This window comes from Doryrhamphus excisus, chromosome 2 (assembly GCF_030265055.1).
Source record: "Doryrhamphus excisus isolate RoL2022-K1 chromosome 2, RoL_Dexc_1.0, whole genome shotgun sequence".
NCBI lineage: Eukaryota > Metazoa > Chordata > Actinopteri > Syngnathiformes > Syngnathidae > Doryrhamphus > Doryrhamphus excisus.
In genome coordinates, this window is record NC_080467.1 from 3,541,640 (window position 1) to 3,559,316 (window position 17,677).

The following is a 17,677-nucleotide window of genomic DNA, read 5'->3' on the forward strand; positions in this document are numbered from 1 at the left end:
GTTTTGACATTCATGGCGGGAGGCGGATGTTTGGTTCGCTACATGCTAGCTGTAGTTTTACTTGTGTATTTTATCAGTTAACCAGAAAGTGTCGGTCAATAAAGTATTACTTCTTATCCAAACTATCGTGCTACTGCTAAGTATACCTCAAGAACAGCCTTAAGTTGTACTCAAAGTTAGCGTAATGCCGTCTGTAATGGTAAAAGACAACCCACTGCTCTTACCGTTAAATGTGGAAAAAACAGTATATGACGGATTCATCACCGTCCAGGTAAGTGAATATGAATAAGTAAATATTGTGAATATACCCAACTTGTCAATATTACCATATTTATACTAGTAAAGGTGTTCCAATCCCGTTTACTTTCACGTTTAATAATATTGATGACTATGATAAAGTATATATATGTCAATGTATTCAATGCACAGCGGTGACGGTAGAGCTTTTATTTTGAAGGCCAAAGTGTCTGATTTGGCAACTATTGACCACTCTTTACTTTACAGCTATTATTGTGTATACTGTAAATGTTATGTAAGGTTTGAGTACTTCTGCCCTGAAGTCAGTTGGGACAGCTGGGACAGTGGATAAGTGTTAGAAGATGGATGGTATTCAAATCAATTAAAAAAAAAACCAAGGGTGCCCTAATATATGCACCTGCCTACTTTTGTTTAAATAATTATTGCACACTTAATGTAAATCATATAAACTTTATTTCACTTCTCATACATCAGTGTGTTTGTCTGCTATATGATATTCATTCATTTTCTATACCGCTTATCCTCACGAGGGTCGCAGGGGTGCTGGAGCCTATCCCAAAGGTATTCATACTTGGTGGGCACGTATCAATGAAGGATCGGGAGATAAAATATTTCGGTATATCATCATTTCGAGATATTGTCACACTCCAAATGGTCATCAATAATGTCAATGACACTGAGGATGACAAAAGTGTATTCAACTAAATGAATGAAACTTTTTTTTATTTTATTTTTTTTATACAGGAGAAAGACCTCAGACTGAGAGTACAGCTACCACCTGATCGCCAACTCAGAAAGGCCAAGTATAATACATATGCACACACCACACAGCGGAATGTCACTTTGATTGTCGGTATGATTGGTTTTTGTTTGTGTGAAAATTTTTTACTTTATTGACTCACTGTCCTTGCATTTTTGTTATTGAGTGAGACTGCTAAATAGACAACCATCGGGCCAAAAAAAGCTGCAGGTGCCAGAAATTTGATAAAGAAGGCGAGAAACACGAGTGAATTCAAGAAGAACTAATTTTAACGAGGAAACAACTCATCAGCTTTTGCTGAGTCTGCATGCATACTTGTAACCAGGGAAGGTATAACCCCTTGATAAATGTTTTTAACTATTGCGGGTCACCACATATACACACACACACATAGTACAGTACTGCATCATGCAAAACTCTTAGGCCACCACTAGTTGTATTGTTTTATTCACCATTTTCAGATAGTCATATTGCCGCATTCATGAAAGTAATGAAAGTGCTTATTCTTGTTTGTATCGGTATGAATGGAACGATCCAACGCCCACCAAGTAACTGCAATAAGTGTATATTCTGCTTCTTGTAGGTTGCATTGCTGCTGGAAGTTAAAACAACTGTTGCGTGGGTATGAAGACCTAGTAAAACAGGTAATCCTTTCTTTTGTGTTGACTGTATCATACCTGGCATTGTTCCTTTACACCCATCAGCCGCACTGCACTCATAAGAAGAGAACAATATTTTTCACTATTTAATTAACAGCACCTGGAAAATGTCTATTTGTTATGTGGGCCCTCTGGGTTATTTGCATGAGATTGATATTTCACCTTGGGCTGCAAAGTTCATTATTTTTGCAGCCTTGAAGCTATTATTAATTATTAAAGGAGATGGCAGCTTCCATTAATCACAAACGTGTTTGATTTGAATGGTTGGCAGGAGTAAAAAAAAAAAATAATAATAATGTCACTTTATCATCCCATTCATGTCTCTTTTCTCTCTTGTAGAGGCTACATCAGTCGACTGATCTCATCACATTCATTGTGGAACTGAAGACTGTCTTGGTAAGAAGGGCAATGATATATTTGTTAATGATGCTCTGTTGACATTGTTGGTTTAGGAAAATCCCTCAGGATTACTCTGCTCTTTTTTGTGCTTTTTTGTTTAAAAAAAAAATAAATAAATAAATAATAATTCTGGTTTGTGATATCGTGATTTTTTTTTTGCTTAAATTAAGCATTTTCAAGCATAAAAATAACCAAATTAACTCAAATACAAATATAAGGCCTTTAGAAGATATGTGATAAGTAGGCCTATCATGATAATGGATTAATTAATCCATTATCCATTAATAATGTTCCATTAATAATGGAACTCTGGTTTCCTAGCTGTGACACACAAGCACCAGACTTGATTGCCAGAACAATGGGTTTTATTTCAGGTTTGAATTCTGAATCTCACAACAAGCACAGTAATATCTAATTAACGCGATGAATGAGGGATGACTTGTTCTTGTTTGTTTTGTTTGGAAGTTATTTGTGTAGCGTGCTCTGTAATGCAATCATGTTGTTGTCTCTGTTATTGCAGGAAGTGGGCATTAAGTGCCTTCCTGAGTGCTACTCTATTCCGCCTCCACAGTACTACTCCCAACTCATTTTGGAAATGGAGACCCTTGGGTGGGACAAGTAAGTGAGTCTCTGAGATAAAGCACAACAAGCCTCCAAAAAAAAGTAATTATTGTCAAATTCTGAGGTTATTAAGCTTGACTGGCATGTTTATTTGCTGTTCGGGTTTTCTTCTGGTATTATTTTTATTTTATTTTATTTTTTTTTTTTTAGAGATGCTCGACATTAGCTTTTAAGATATCCAATTTAGGCAAATTTTGCTGGTTGATAAGTGTCTTACAAATTCTTGCCGATAAACAGTATTATTGTCAACATTACTTGAGACCATTTTTTTTTCATTAAAGTAATGATAATGTCAGTACACTGTATCAAAAGCAATTAACTAATTTCTCAAGAGTACTTAACATAGAAATTGTGAAAATAAAATTGACTAAATAAATTGAATATTTAGCAAATATTGCTCTTAAATAAAAATCACAAGCAGAATTACAAGACACAACAACAATAAATAATGAACATTGAGTATTATTCCTTTACAGGAATATTCAGAGAACAATTTTGTCTTTGAGTGTGGACCATTTTGCGCTGTTTTGTTTATATTTACTTTGCTGACAAAGCACATCAGTAAGAGCTGACTGCCGGGACGGAGGCTCTGCTGCACCTCGAGCAGCAGTTTTTTTTTACCCATTTGGGAAAAATCTGACAGGATGGTTGTGTTTAAGGCGTGTATGCATGTTGGTTGTATTCCCCATCTTCGTTACCACTACTTTCTAACAAATGCATGTTTTGTTTATTTTTAATTTAATTACCAGCTCTACACAGAGACAGAAGAACCGCATGCGGGTCCAGAGCCACAGGTTTCTGACTACCCAGCTTCTTATGTAACTGTGAGAAGGCGCAATGTAATGGAAGTAGCATCCACTAATGTTTTCTCATTGAAAGCTGTTCTAATTGGATGGTCTGCAACAACATAACTTCAAACTAACAACAGCCATGTAGTAATTACATCCTTATTTTTAGTTGTTGACTTATAGTTATAGTTAAATCCAAGTTGTATTGAAGAACTGTCAGGATCCTCTCATTCTTGTCAGGAAGCACGGAGGAGGAGAGTAGTAATACGACTTCTCCTCGAACCCGCATAAAGCCTTGACTACTACACTCATGTTCCACTTTGCTGTTAATAACCACTGCTACAATTATGACATTAGTAAAATGCAAATAGCTCTAATTGAAGACCCTCAGGTTTTAATAGCAGAGGGAGGGGTGAAGAAATGTTGGATTTTCACTGCAGCCTCATGGTAAGGAGGCATTATACACATCAGGCCTCAATGTCCAAAGCACTTGAGATTCGCTTAGCGTCTTAATAGCACGGGCCATGATAATAGCCACCGGGGCTTTTTAGACGTAATTCTGTCTGCTGATTGGCTGAGGTAAATGAGTCGCACTCTCTGGCGCTGGATCGCTTTCTTACTTTGAACCTGCGTCTGCATTGGTGCATTTTGAGAGTGGTCATGTTAATTGGTGGAAGAAGGCAAGCCATGTACTAATGAATGGAACATGAGGTCAAGTAGAATGGCCACCATTACTTGGCCACGTCTTTTGGTCGGTCCCTCGGCAGCATTTCCTCTTCCTATTACAGTGTTACAACTTTCACACTGTCACTTTACTCCACTTTTTGTATCTTTTATTGAAGTCTTCGATTGATCAATATCAGAAACAAAGTTTCATTTTATTCTCCCACGAGTATGCACAGAAAAGGCAAAGAAATATGTTGATGTTTCGCATAAGGATTGTAAATAATTGGCAGTTCTTCCTTATAGAACGCACCTGATCCTGTAAATTTCACCAGTGACGTAAGTCAAATATCTTTTTGTCTAAATGTTATGTTCCGCTTTCATATCGTATAGACAATGGGTCACCAATGTGGTGCCCCTGGGCGCCAAGGGAGCCCCCCCATGACTACATGAGGCACCTGCAAACCTGCTTTTCATTCAGTAAAATTCTGTAAAACAACATTGCACCCATCTCTCCGCTACTCTGAAAAACCAAATTAATTCGGAGCGTACCATCATTCCAGGAGGATGAACAAAATAACTCAGACCGCTGTACATTGGTGTAAACGGAGTGTTCAAAGTGAAGTTGAGCGTTGTGACAGTGATGGATGAAAGACGGCGAACACACCTTTACTAAGACTGGGAGGCAGTGCCAGGCGAGTGACACCTCCGTATGTGAATGAGTTGTGGATGTTTGGGCTAAGTTATCTGCTTTAACCGCTGTCTGAGCTTTCTCGAAAGCAGCTACCTGACAACAAGATTGACTGCGATAACGACGAGAGGGAACCCGGCATCTTTGAAATTGCCCATTAGTGAGTGTATTGTCAAATAGTAGAATAAAGTTCAACAGTCCCAGCTGTCTTCGGGCGAGAGGCGGGGTACACCCTGGACTGGTCGCCAGCCAATCACAGGGCACATATAGACAAACAGGGCGGAAGAAATGAGTCATATGTTAAATTTCAAATGCCAGTCCCGGTAGAGCGAGAGCACGGTTTTTCACTCCACCCAGGCACACGTGCATGTCGCTCAATCTGAAAGCTGCTCACTTGGCTGTGGATTTGCAAATGAGATGCTCTCATCAGTCTTCTCAGCATGATGTCTGACTTCTCACGCTGTTTCCATCATGGCCAAGGAGGGATAGTAACTCGTCCCTGCTAGCATGCATGTGACACGCCAGATAGAAGAGGTGAAACTGTTGGAAATTATTTTTCCATTATTTATATAATATATCTAAAACTAAACCTCAATTTTATGTTAGCTGGACAATTCGATAACGTTGCTTTTTACAGATTATAGTTTTTGACAGTTAAAAATGGTGCAGTTTTGTGGTTGAATGCGGCCTATTAGTGAAAAATAAGCGTATTGAAGCAAATGTTGCATATTTGTTGTGTAAGTTAGGCATTTTTAAGCAGAAAAATTAACTAAATACGGTTGTCAATGGAACTAAGTACAGTTGTACAGCTGTCACTCATCACATCACAGTTCGAACATCGCTCCCTCACAAAAAAAAGACAAACATGTTATATGTAATATTCTGGCCAGTAGGTGTCAGTAATGTTGCATTAGATTAGATTAGATTAGATTAGATTAGATTAGATTAGATTAGATTAGATTAGATTAACTTCACAATGCAGGTAGTCTGCAAGGACATAATTCTCCTCCCATTACTTGGAAGTGGTAAGTTTTTGGATTAATATTTCAATAATACATTCTAGTGGCTGCTTTTTTTGGATGCTTGTCACTTTGTACATCTAGTAACTGTTTTTGCTTGACAGATTTGTGTATTTCAAGCTGCTAACCATCATGTTGTTGTTTTTAATTGTACTATACAGTTGTACTTAAGTACTCGAGGATATAATGTTAGCTCTTCTGCCACTTGAATATATTTACTTATTCACTGTTGGCATCTTGCAGAGCTATCAGTGTCAAAGCACGGCAACAATGGGAAGGATGTGTGGAAATTACAGAAAGATGATTGTTTTTGAAGATAAGGATGGACGAGTGGAAAGGAGGAGCAATACGCGAGTCAAAGCCGTACATTATGTACAGTATTTGTATGAAGAGACTTCAAGATGAATGCCCTTCATTTGTGTTTGATTGCAATTGAGCGGTTACATTTATGAGCCATTCGCCGTGGACATTGTTTGCCATCATTCTATCACTTTTCTAAGTGTGTGTACGCGTGTCATCCCCTGAGGACACTGCTCCCATCACTTCTATCTAACATACTCCATAAATCCTCGGCAGATATACAGCCACATCAGGCTCAGCACAGAGCGTGTGTTGTAACATACTGTAAATCTGATGGAGGACTATACTAGTCATTTCACTTAGATCAGTCTTTTGTCTTGAAGTTTCAGTAGAGTGGAAACCGCACTGGAAAGGTGGCAGCTGAACAGTAAATCTGACGGTAGTGCCGGTGCATGATCAGTGCAGTGTCCTTCGCCTCATGTGGTAATCAGCTCAGGAAAGAGGCGTCTAATTTATTGGCCGAGAAGAGCTTGGAACTAGGATCTCAACCGTAAATTCATCTAAAGATGCATGAGCTTTTTTCTTTAGGTTTTATGTATGTATTTATTGACATTACATGAATGATGATTTTTTTTTATATTTTACTTCTATGAAGTATGTTGGAACGTGGATGAATAAAGTATTTACCTACCTACTTACCTACCTACCTGAAACTGACTCTACTTAACTTAACTCGATCGCTTACCCCTTATGTAGTTGCTAGCTAATTTACAACTGGGAAAGATACATACGTACAATTTGCTGTAAATATCTAATTAATTATTTACTTCAAAAGTTGTTTTACCTGAAAGTTTCCCCAAGCCTGGTTGTTGCCTTACAAAATATATATAGTAGATATATATGCTCTCATTTATATACAATTCGAACAGTTTTGGTCCCAGTATTGACCCCTGGGGTAGCCCACATGTAATCAGTCACACAATCAGTTGATAGTTTTGCTTTATAATGAGTGACAATATGACAATATCAATGATTTCTTTTTTTTGTCACACCAGTGAGAAACTTAGGATTCATTTCTGACATTTCATTCCTTTCCTTCCTTGTCCAGAATTTTGGAATTCCTTCTTGCAGTTGTGGAACGATATTTACAAAGTAGTTGTTGAAGTTTTCAACTATTTCAGTCATGTGATCATTATTGGTGTTTCCTAATAATACTGTTTAAGATGCCTCAGGTTGCTCTAATATTTGTATCTAATAATTGACTATAATATTCCTTTTTACAGTCAACTTATTTTATTTTTAAGTCTTATGTTTTTTTTTTGCATTTTTTGTTTGTTGAATGATGAATTTCCTGTATAATGTGTTCAAGCATTTTTAAGTAATTTTGTCATCCATGGCTGGTCTTTTACTTCTTGGACATTTCTCTCAAGGGACAGTTCTTATCATACAGGTTCATATAATATTTAGAAAGATCATTAGCACTGTACACACACTCCCATTTTTGTTCTTCTAGATCCTTCCTGAAGGCGTTGACTATATCTTCTTAATGTAGTCTTTGGACACTCTCTGTAACCTCATGTTTCTGTTCCCACATCGATGGGGTGGGGACACCAGTGCACAAGGATCCGGCAGGCATGAGGATTGATTTGTAAAAAATACAACATTAACTGCAGATCGACTTATAACAAAGGCTGCAATTCATCAAGTACAAGTGAATTGATCTTATTTTTTTCCACAACAGTACATAGAAATGATTCTCAACTGTTGGGTCTCTTGGGTTGCAAAGGTGTTTTCAGTTGGTTGCGGAGTCTTTACCAGAAAAAAAATAATGTAATGACGCGATGCCCATGGATGCACTTTGCATCTGTGCTGTTCGCTTGCTGCACCACTACGAGGCCAAGCTTGAGTGGGAGGGGAAGGACTTAACTTTCCGGCCGTCCGAAAGACAGCTACAAACACAAATCTGTCACTGCTGCAGCTCACATTTAGTTACGTTAAGGAATTCCGCCTACAATGACAATAACGTTACCTCCAAAGTGTGTAGCATTAACTTGACTGATTGGTGTAATTCAGTGCAGGACAATCTGCAAGTTACAGGCCATGCGCTCTGTGATGGGTTCAGTGGGGACTTGTTGCGGATATCAGAGTTTTTTTTTTTATTTAACTGTAGCTTTATTGAAACATTATGAGTGCGTTTCTGTGCTTAGGCCATCAAGTGTGATGTAGATGCCGCATTAAACATTATCATACATACATCAGTGTCAACACCATATTGGAGCAAAAGAAGGTGCCTAATTCATGTTCTGCATATAATTGTACAAACTGGTCTACAGTCATCCATCCATCCGTTTTCTACCTCTTATCTAACTGGATATATCTAACCCTAACTGGATATATTTCTACCAATGCAAAACTCTTAAACCGTTCATACTGGGAACAAACAGCCCGAATTACGTCCTCCAGTACTTCATATTCCTTGAGTACTCCTCACAGAATTCACAGAGGAACACGTTTGAATGCCTTCTCAAAGTCCAAAACATATGCCGACAAGTACGATGTCCGACATGGCCACAAAGTCAAGTGTACCTCTGGACAACCTCACGCTAGAACACGGTGTTCGTTATGGGCAGTCTGTGACGGACACAGGCGTATAATCACAAAGCACCACCCAGGTACAAATCTGCGGGGCACTGGAGGGAGCACTCTCCAGTACTACCTGTAGGGCAAGGGTAGGTAATCTACGGCCCGGGGGCCACATCCAGCCCGCCAGTTGCTACAAAAAAAATCCATTTACACTTTTCAAATACAAACTGGCAACATGAATCTTTTGATGGTCTAAGTAGATTTTTGATCCAGACAACTACCTCACACAGTTAATTTCAGCTAGCTTACAGTGACAGTGAGATATTATGACAAAAAATGTTTTTGACTTGTTTATTTTTTCAATGTTTTTTCAGCAGAACATGAACCTATAACATTGCAAAACTGTTAATTTAATGGCAAAGTTGCTGAGAGCACTTAAAGTGAGAGTTGTTACATGACCAAATTTGACTATTAGTACAACATTCTGTACTATTTAACGCAAACCTATATTTAAATAATAAATAAAATAAAAATAGAATAATATTTTATTTATAGAAATGTGTCCTGTATAAAGAGTATGCAACTTGCAGCATTATTAAATCAACATTGGTGAATATTCTCTAGTGAATTACACAGGCTGATAAAGTACCACTAACAAATGAGCCAACCGTTGGCTAGCATCACAGATGTCTACAGATGGACACCTACGTGTTTGTTGAACACATCTAGCACTGACTGCACACAGAATTTACAGTGATTTAAATAAGTAAATCATTTTGAGTGCAGCTCAGGTGTCGGCATAATATCGTGACAGCTGAGGTTATTTTTTTGATGTTGTTGAAGCATTTCTGATGTGTTTTCTGTGTGTGTGTCCAACTGCAGGCTGCTTTTCATAGACACACAGTTTCAAATGTTGAAGCTGAAAGCAGAGGACTCTTCTGGACGACAACACATTCTCACCATTAACCTCAAGTCTAAGGTAGTGTCTTTTTATGAGAACACCCACTTGGCTCTGATGAGTAGGTTATACATACAGCACATATGTACATACAGTACTTGCATGAAACATGTTCAGCTTGATCTTTGTATTCAGCCAATGCAGGCGCCACTTCACTCATATAGGACATTCAATTTGCTGATAGCAAATCGGTGATTTACATCTAGGTTTTGAAATCTGGGGCAAAGCGGAGAGGGTGTACAGAGACATGATAACCCACTGTGATGAAGATGTAGCACAGATAAAACATCTCTATATAGACCTCCGCATGACAAAAAATTATCTTCTATGAACAGAGAAACACTCTTATCTACATTGGCTCATCATCGCTTGCTGCTACAGAGGGAGGCTAACTGCATCTATAGAAGCAAACTACTGCCATTATACTAAAGATATGTTGGAGTATTGTAATAATATTAATATTATCCCAATGTATTTCCACATGTTACAGTACATACTCTGAACTATGTCAGTACATAGTTCTGAACTGAACTATGTTCTACTGCTGATTACTAAAGAGCAGGAAAAAGGTAGAAACAATATTTTTTTCTGAAAAAAGACGCAAATCTAATCTTTCTTTTGGTAGGTTCCATTTTTACTTAGCCCAAGAACACAATAGTCTGTGTGCCTTGAAAAATCAGTCAAAAGTCTAAAATGACCGGTACTCAACATGCAATTTGGTTATCGGCAAAAAAACAATATCGGACATCCCTAATCTTAAGCTACTGCCTCTTGTGTCTTCAGAGTTTTATGAGGTTGTGTTGAGCTAAGCTCAGTTGACATCCACCAGGGACAAGAGAGAGTTCTAAGAGCCCAGTGGGTGCCCACCTGGCCCGGAACTGTAAAAATAACTTGGATTTCTCCCTGCCTTCCAGCTGCTTCCACCAGATCTAGTGCCAGGTCATTCTTCACCAAACACAGCAAGGGAGGACAGGGTGCTGGCACGGACACGTGGGGCTTTAAGTGACAGAGGAGGCAAAGAAGGGATAATATAAGAATGTGGGAAATGTGAGCAAAAGGAAAACAGGAAGTGGAAGTTGAACTTATACTGATCAAGTCATAGTCATCATTATTAATTGTTTTGCTTATTAAAAAGAGACACTGAACAATGACAGTTCTTATTAGCCTTGATGAAACATTAGGTTGGGAGTCACAAAGCTACTTAGGTGTCAGTTTCGCTGAAGAGTGTCCTCTTGGCAGTGGCATCATTGGCTAAAAAAAAAAAAAACATAACCAATCAAAGTAAATAATGTTCCAGACTTTCAGTTTTGAGTACCAAAATGTCCAATCTTCTCCATCTACAGTATCCAGCAGAGGCTCCAGAATGCACAGCTGACCTTCCAGTTCCCCTGGTCTTAACATGGACACCGCAAGTAAGCACATGTTTACACCCTGAACTGGTCGCCAGCCAAACCTTTGTTACCATTATTAGACATAAAATAGCATCCCTATAGTCACCTTTGCACTCCTATTACTCAATATATATAGTAGATATAATCAAAGAAAATAAGCCATTTTAAAGGGGACCTATTATGGTAATTTTTCTGACCTTTGTATTGAGTTGTCGACTTCTATAGAGCAGCTCCACATGATAACCAGCACACAAAGCTTTCCAGTTCTTCCAGAATCTGCACCTCATCAGCTGTATTTCTTTGGAATTTGTGGTTCCTGCGAAAATGGTCTGTTTTAATGTATTCCACCCACAGCCCGCCTCCGGGCACCTTTACTCCACTGAGGTTGGTCACACTCTCAAGTGCTTAAAAGGACTTCTGGTTTGGACCACTAGCTGCAAACGGTATAGGAGTTGATAATAAATGGCGACGTATGTTTTAGAATGCTAACACCTAACATAATAATGCTGTTAATAATGCTGTATGTGTCCAGTGTCCACCCATTAAAATAGTAAAAAAAAAAGATACTAGTATGCTAACATTAGCATGATAACAGCATGATAGTGCAATGTACTGGGAAGGCTAAATGACCCAAATGAGTTGAGAATTCTGACTTTGGAATAGTCTGAATCAGTTGAGAAATGTGGAAGTAGTTAAAACTCTATAGAGCCTTGAAAAAACTGAACAGGAATGTCAAGAAAAGTCAAGAAAATGGCATGAATGTCCTTAATTAGTTGAATGTAATATAAAAACATATTCAGTAATATGTTTTAACAACGGCTTCAGGTCAAACGTCTACACAAGTTTGCAACCCACCGCACTCCATCCATGTTGTTTGCCTCTTTCATGGCTTGGCCATTGTCTTTAGTCGTCTCATCTCAGCAATGGCTGCTTTGTCATAAAAACTACTGTCAAATGTCAACAGCATCCTGCTCAGACTTTTAAGAAATCGTCGGAGGGATTAAGATGTGCTTTACCAAAAGTCAGATAAATGAGAAAGAGAGCGTAGCTTGTGTGTGTGTTTGTGTGTGTGTGCTGATACATGGCAAGCGTACAGTGAGGACCAGCTTAGAACAGCGCTACCGTATGGAGCTTGTCTGCCTGCTGGGCTGGTGATGGATCTCTCCCACACTACAACATGAAGTGCGTGTGTGTGTGTGTGTGTGTGTGTGTGTGTGTTTGCATCTATGGAAAGTGCATTTTTTTTTGTCTCATGAGTGATGGGCAAGTGTGTGTGTAGGGCAGGGGGAAGGGCCGGTCTGTCTGTTCATTTGAAAGACTAATTATTGCTTGCTCTGTTGCAGGGGCAAGACATGCAACTGTGCAGGAATTAACAATGAATGCATATTCAAATTTTCTACTACCAGTAATACTATTTTCTGCTGCTACTGCTAATAATAATGATAATAATAATAATAATATTAATAATGATAACGATAATAATGATAATCTGCAGTTGGCTGCAGTTCAGGGTGTACCTCACCGCTTGGCCGAAGACACCATACCCGTGACCCTAGAAAGGGTATTAGAAAGGGTATAAATATGATCAGTTTCTCTAGTATTTTCAAATCAAAGCAAAAACATTTCCTGTATTCTCAGTACAGCTCCCCAATTAGTTAAAATGTGGCAGTGGTAAGAGAACAGTGTATTCTGTCTGATGTAATATAGTTTATTTATAGTATGACATAAAGTAGCAGCGTGAGGTGAGGTTCGATGCTGGACTTGAACTCACCCTCCAGAACCGTGTGCTGTACTAGCTGAGCTATACACCTGGTGCATAGTCGTAGGCTCTGTAATTCTCTTGCTAATTCCCAATTGTCGCACAGCTCTTTAAGTCCCATAATGCATTGCTGAACTGCTCGTTAAATTGTTGTTAACGTTATGTTGTATAATTAGTGTGTCATTCCATGGAGCATTAGTAGATGTCCTGTATTTATTTACTTGGTGTCAAGACCCCGAGACACTTGAACTCCCCACCTGGGGCAGGACCTCATTCCCAACCCTCTTCCAACTCTGATTCGGAGGTGCCGAGTCTCATCCCAGAAGCTTCACACTCAGATGCAAACGCTGAAGGTCACAGCCCAAAGAGGCCATCAGGACCACTTCTTCCGCAAATAGCAGAAATGAGATCCAAAGGCCCCCGAACCGGACTCCCTCGACCCGTTGGACGTGCCTAGAATTCTGTCCATGAAAATTAGCAACAGAATTGGTGACAAAGGGCCGCCTATATATAGTATATATACGTGTGTGTTTAAAATATATATTTCTTTTAAATCTACCTCAGTTGGACTTAGCTTAGATGTCCTGAGCGCTAACCATAATCATCCCACTGGCATTAATTGGCCTGTAATTGCCGATCCTCTTAGCACCTGGATGATGCTTAATTGTGTGCACTGTGCTGGCACAATGACCCATAATTTTTTAGTACCCCCCCCCCCCCCCCTCCCCTGCACCCCCAATTTCTTTTCTCACTTATATTGTCTGTACTCAGCTCTCATTCGTCTTCTGTTCGTGTGTGTTTGCCTTAACTGAGTTCTTAAAAACTGGTCGGTAACAATGGACAATTGCCTTGTGCTTTTTGTACATGACAGTGGTTGTTTTTAGGAAGTAGTTTTTGTGTTCAATGTCCATATTCCCTTTATCTGTACTGTTTTGTTTCCCTTTTGCTTTAATTCCAACATTTCACGTGATTGAGTTTTATTGCTTCGCGTCATTAGTGTTGCGGGGTTATGCTGGATCCTAGCTTGTCTTCGGGCGAGAGGCGTGGCACACCTTGCACAGCCAATCGCAGCTAACTTGCATTAATTTATTGTTTTTGTCTGGTTTTGTAGTCTTCTTTAAACCAACTCCACAGCCAATTCCTACTGGTAATAGCGGCCCTGACGGACTTCTGGGATGTTGTTGACGAGATTGACAGAAAGACCTGGATTCTGGAACCAGAAAAGCCAAGTCTTTCAGACACCATGAGGCGAATAGCTATTGGTATGTTGATTCAAGTCATTATTTCCATTTCCATTGTTACGATATCCAGAGTGGGACCAATTGGAACAGATCAATGGCGCTAACAGTGGTTCCATTGTGCACAGTACACATACTATTGGTACTATTGGGTGTTCACCCAATGATTGCTTCTTAACATTGTCTATAGTGTACCAACAGAGGTGGGAAGAGTAAGTATGTTTGTTTGTCCAGGAAATAATGTATCCATTAAAGTGGACGTGGATCCCAGACACCCAAAGATGCTACCAGAATGCTGCCTGTTGGGAGCTGAGCACGGTAGGCAGAGACGTCAAACAGAAACATTTTCGGTGTATAACCTTTTCTCAAACTTTGAACCCAACGGCTTACACATTGGTGTGGTCATCTTCTAATCTTGTCACATCTGGTATACTTCAGGACTACTACTAATGGTTTAAATATATATTTCGGAAAAGACTCAAGGCCCAACCACCTTTGTTTTCATGGGGGTTCATGACGATCGTTAAACTTGAATGGGATACTAACAAATGGGATGCCACCCAATAACCATTGCTGGCAGGCACAGGCCCTGGGGCGTACCATTGTATCACCGGCGATCATCATTTGTCCTTCGAGGATAAATAGATCGGTTCTTGCACCGAGTTCTTAGACTAGAGCTTTCTAATCTAGTCTAGTCTGACCGGTGTGTCCACCCCCCCCCACCACCACCTAGTCTTTGAGTACCAACTGATGAAGCCTGCTCGGGGCAACATCTTCTAAGACAAACTGAACAGTCCACTTGTGATTGATTTAGCACCCTGAGAAACATCTTTCTGGGTGCATTCTGAGTCTGAAAGTCAATGGAAAAAAATCCAGTTGGGGGATAGTGATGAGACTCCGACAATTGTTCAAATGGAGTGACAGGGACGATCCGGGTCAAAATATAATAAAGTATAATGCTTAAATTTTTGCTGTTGTTTCTTTTACTTTTCTTTTCTTAATTTGATAATGCGTCCATGAACTCGTCAAGCCTTTTACACACAATGTTTGCGGCAATTTTTAATTTCATTATTGAATTGTTTTCACTAACAGGGGTGGGTCCCTGTAGTCGTGTGCCTTGACTGCCAAAATAGGCTGGCAGCCACGGATGAAGTCAGGTAATAAAAAAAAAAAAAAAAAACAATGTGCTTGTGCTTCACTGTTATTCAGATGAGATCAGTAAGACAGCCGCCTTGATTTCCCTCATATTTAGATTTGAGCTGCGGCGCTTATGTTGACTATTGTCTTCTCCCGTGTCAGAGCACTTTGCTTTCAGACTGGCACCTTTTCATTCTCGCTGTCCCAACATGGAGACACCCAGAAAGCATTCTCTTTAATTCCCCGTCAATTGTCTGTCATTGTTTCTATAAATCCAGGGTCATGAAAAGCCCGGCTTGTTGCCTAGCAATGCAACTCAAATGATATTAAAGAGAAAGACGCTGGAGCCACCCGAGATGCTAGACAGGCGGAGAACCTCAAATATGAGGGGTGGCAGAAATATTGCTTTTTGCATGAAGTGAAATTGAAGTTGTCATCTGCATGTGTCCATCTCATAATGTATTGAGACAAACTTTTATTATAAATTTATTTATAAATATTTTATATATTTTTTATTTATATATATATATATTATTTATATATTTAAATATTTATATATTTATTTATAAATATTTATAATTCATAATATTAATTTTACTATAATTATTTATCATAAAAGTTTAATCAATGCCATCAATGTAATTTTTTCTTTTCTTCACAATAATCATTTGCCAACTCTTTGTCTGTTACAGCTGTGACTCCGCTGAGGAATAAGCTGAACACCAACATGCATTTGTGGTGAGAGATGTTGCACAATAGGATGTTTTTATATGCTGTATTTCATTAATGGGGGGGTGTCACAAGATCTTGCGAGATCTAGTCCTCGCTAGTCCTGGAAGTAGACGAGAGAACTAGTCCCGGGGCGATAAAGAAATGAATCACACAATAACTGAAAAATGAACTGGACAATTTCAGTGGCCTCGATACAGTGCCATTGTACTTCCGTTAAAGGTAATGAGGCGGACCAGCCAACCACAGGACACATACGAACATGCTACATGCTAACTCCACACAGACACATGTGGGCCACCTAATTAAAAAATAAAATATCACAAACCAAAACACATTTGCTTTAGCGCGTGACACGTGTCAAGTAACTCTAACGCTCTTAAATTGAACACGGCAGCAGAAACGCTGCTCTTCTCCCCACCCTGTTTCTTTTTTTAAAACGGGTGAAAGTCTCTTCATCATCCCCCGGTGTCTTTGCAGGCTCATTTGCATGTGGTTAATTAGTGTGTGAAGGAGCTGTCTGTGGTCTGCTGGCAGGAACCCGGACTCCGGTGTCTTGCAAAACCTCCAGGATGTTTTGGAGATCCAATTCCCGTCACCTGCCACCCACGAAAAATCTGTATGTCACAAAAATTGCTCTCTTTTCCATTTCAAACATGTCCGTTCCCATCACGATTACCTCAAGGAGCCGCATGTGTGTGTGTGTGTGTGTGTGTGTGTGTGTGTGTGTGTTTCACATCCAAACATGCATACTTGGGTGTCTTTGAGCTTGAAATCTTAAGGGGGTGGACATCCTCTATTGTCTCTTATTGTGTCTGTTTCCATTTTGTATTTTGTTTTCCAAAGCGGCGGCTGCAAGATTCTCCTCTAATTGGGTTGTTTACAGATCGGACCATTAAAAAGAACCAAAATGGCCGAATCCTGTGCACTCTGCAATCACTTTAATCACACAAAACAATCCTTTTTTTTTTTTTTTTTTTTTTTTCCTGCAGCTTATTCTCTCCTCCTGTCACTGGGTGACGTGAAAGCTTTGTCACCGCAGTGATTAATGCTTCACTTCATTAGTATTCAGAGTTAAAAAAAAAAAAAAATTGACCAGATGTTCATTTTTTTATGTATTTTAACCTGCATTCCTCGTTTAAGCGACAGCTGCAACAAAGAAAATCTGTTATTGCACTAAAATACAAGCAAGGTTGTCTGGATCATCTTCTCGTTTTCTAAAGGTAAAAAAATAATATTGAATATTTCCCATATCGTGTTTACGCAGACGTTCAGTGTTGAGTGTGGGATCTGCTACGCCTACCGCTTGGAGGCTGCCATCCCCGACCAGGCATGCAGCGACCCTCACTGCGGTCAGCCCTTCCATCAGATCTGCCTGTATGAGGTATGAAAACACACATATTGTACACACCATGTGGATATACAGATATGGAATATTTTAGTCATCATTATTCTACTTACATGTTTTTTTGATTCGAGTAATCAGAAAAAAAACGTGTTTTTGTCTTGTAAAGACAAATCATACATTTCACTAAGTAATGAACGACCAATTGGTTTAATTATTTAGACAGTCAAGGTTTTATTTCTTAAATTGACATGGTGTATAGTGTAACTGGTCATTCATTTTTTATGGCTATATACATAATATGGACCAAAAACTCATATCCTGATATATTTAGGTTGAATATCGATACGATATATATCACAATATTTTTTTCCACACA

The 17,677-nt window shown here is 39.1% G+C and overlaps 1 protein-coding gene across 1 annotated transcript in view; it reads left to right on the forward strand.

The window, feature by feature from the left end:
• fancl (FA complementation group L) overlaps positions 1–17,677 on the forward strand; it is a 20,706-nt gene continuing 3,029 nt past the window's right edge. Inside the window, exons 1-12 of the mRNA XM_058063624.1 lie at positions 1–271; positions 1,003–1,061; positions 1,602–1,662; positions 2,017–2,073; positions 2,597–2,694; positions 9,624–9,720; positions 11,043–11,111; positions 13,961–14,111; positions 14,322–14,405; positions 15,917–15,962; positions 16,491–16,572; positions 17,221–17,337. Of these exons, the coding sequence (XP_057919607.1) occupies positions 185–271; positions 1,003–1,061; positions 1,602–1,662; positions 2,017–2,073; positions 2,597–2,694; positions 9,624–9,720; positions 11,043–11,111; positions 13,961–14,111; positions 14,322–14,405; positions 15,917–15,962; positions 16,491–16,572; positions 17,221–17,337 (1,008 nt within the window). The 5' untranslated portion in view covers positions 1–184. The remainder of the gene's footprint in view (positions 272–1,002; positions 1,062–1,601; positions 1,663–2,016; positions 2,074–2,596; positions 2,695–9,623; positions 9,721–11,042; positions 11,112–13,960; positions 14,112–14,321; positions 14,406–15,916; positions 15,963–16,490; positions 16,573–17,220; positions 17,338–17,677) is intronic.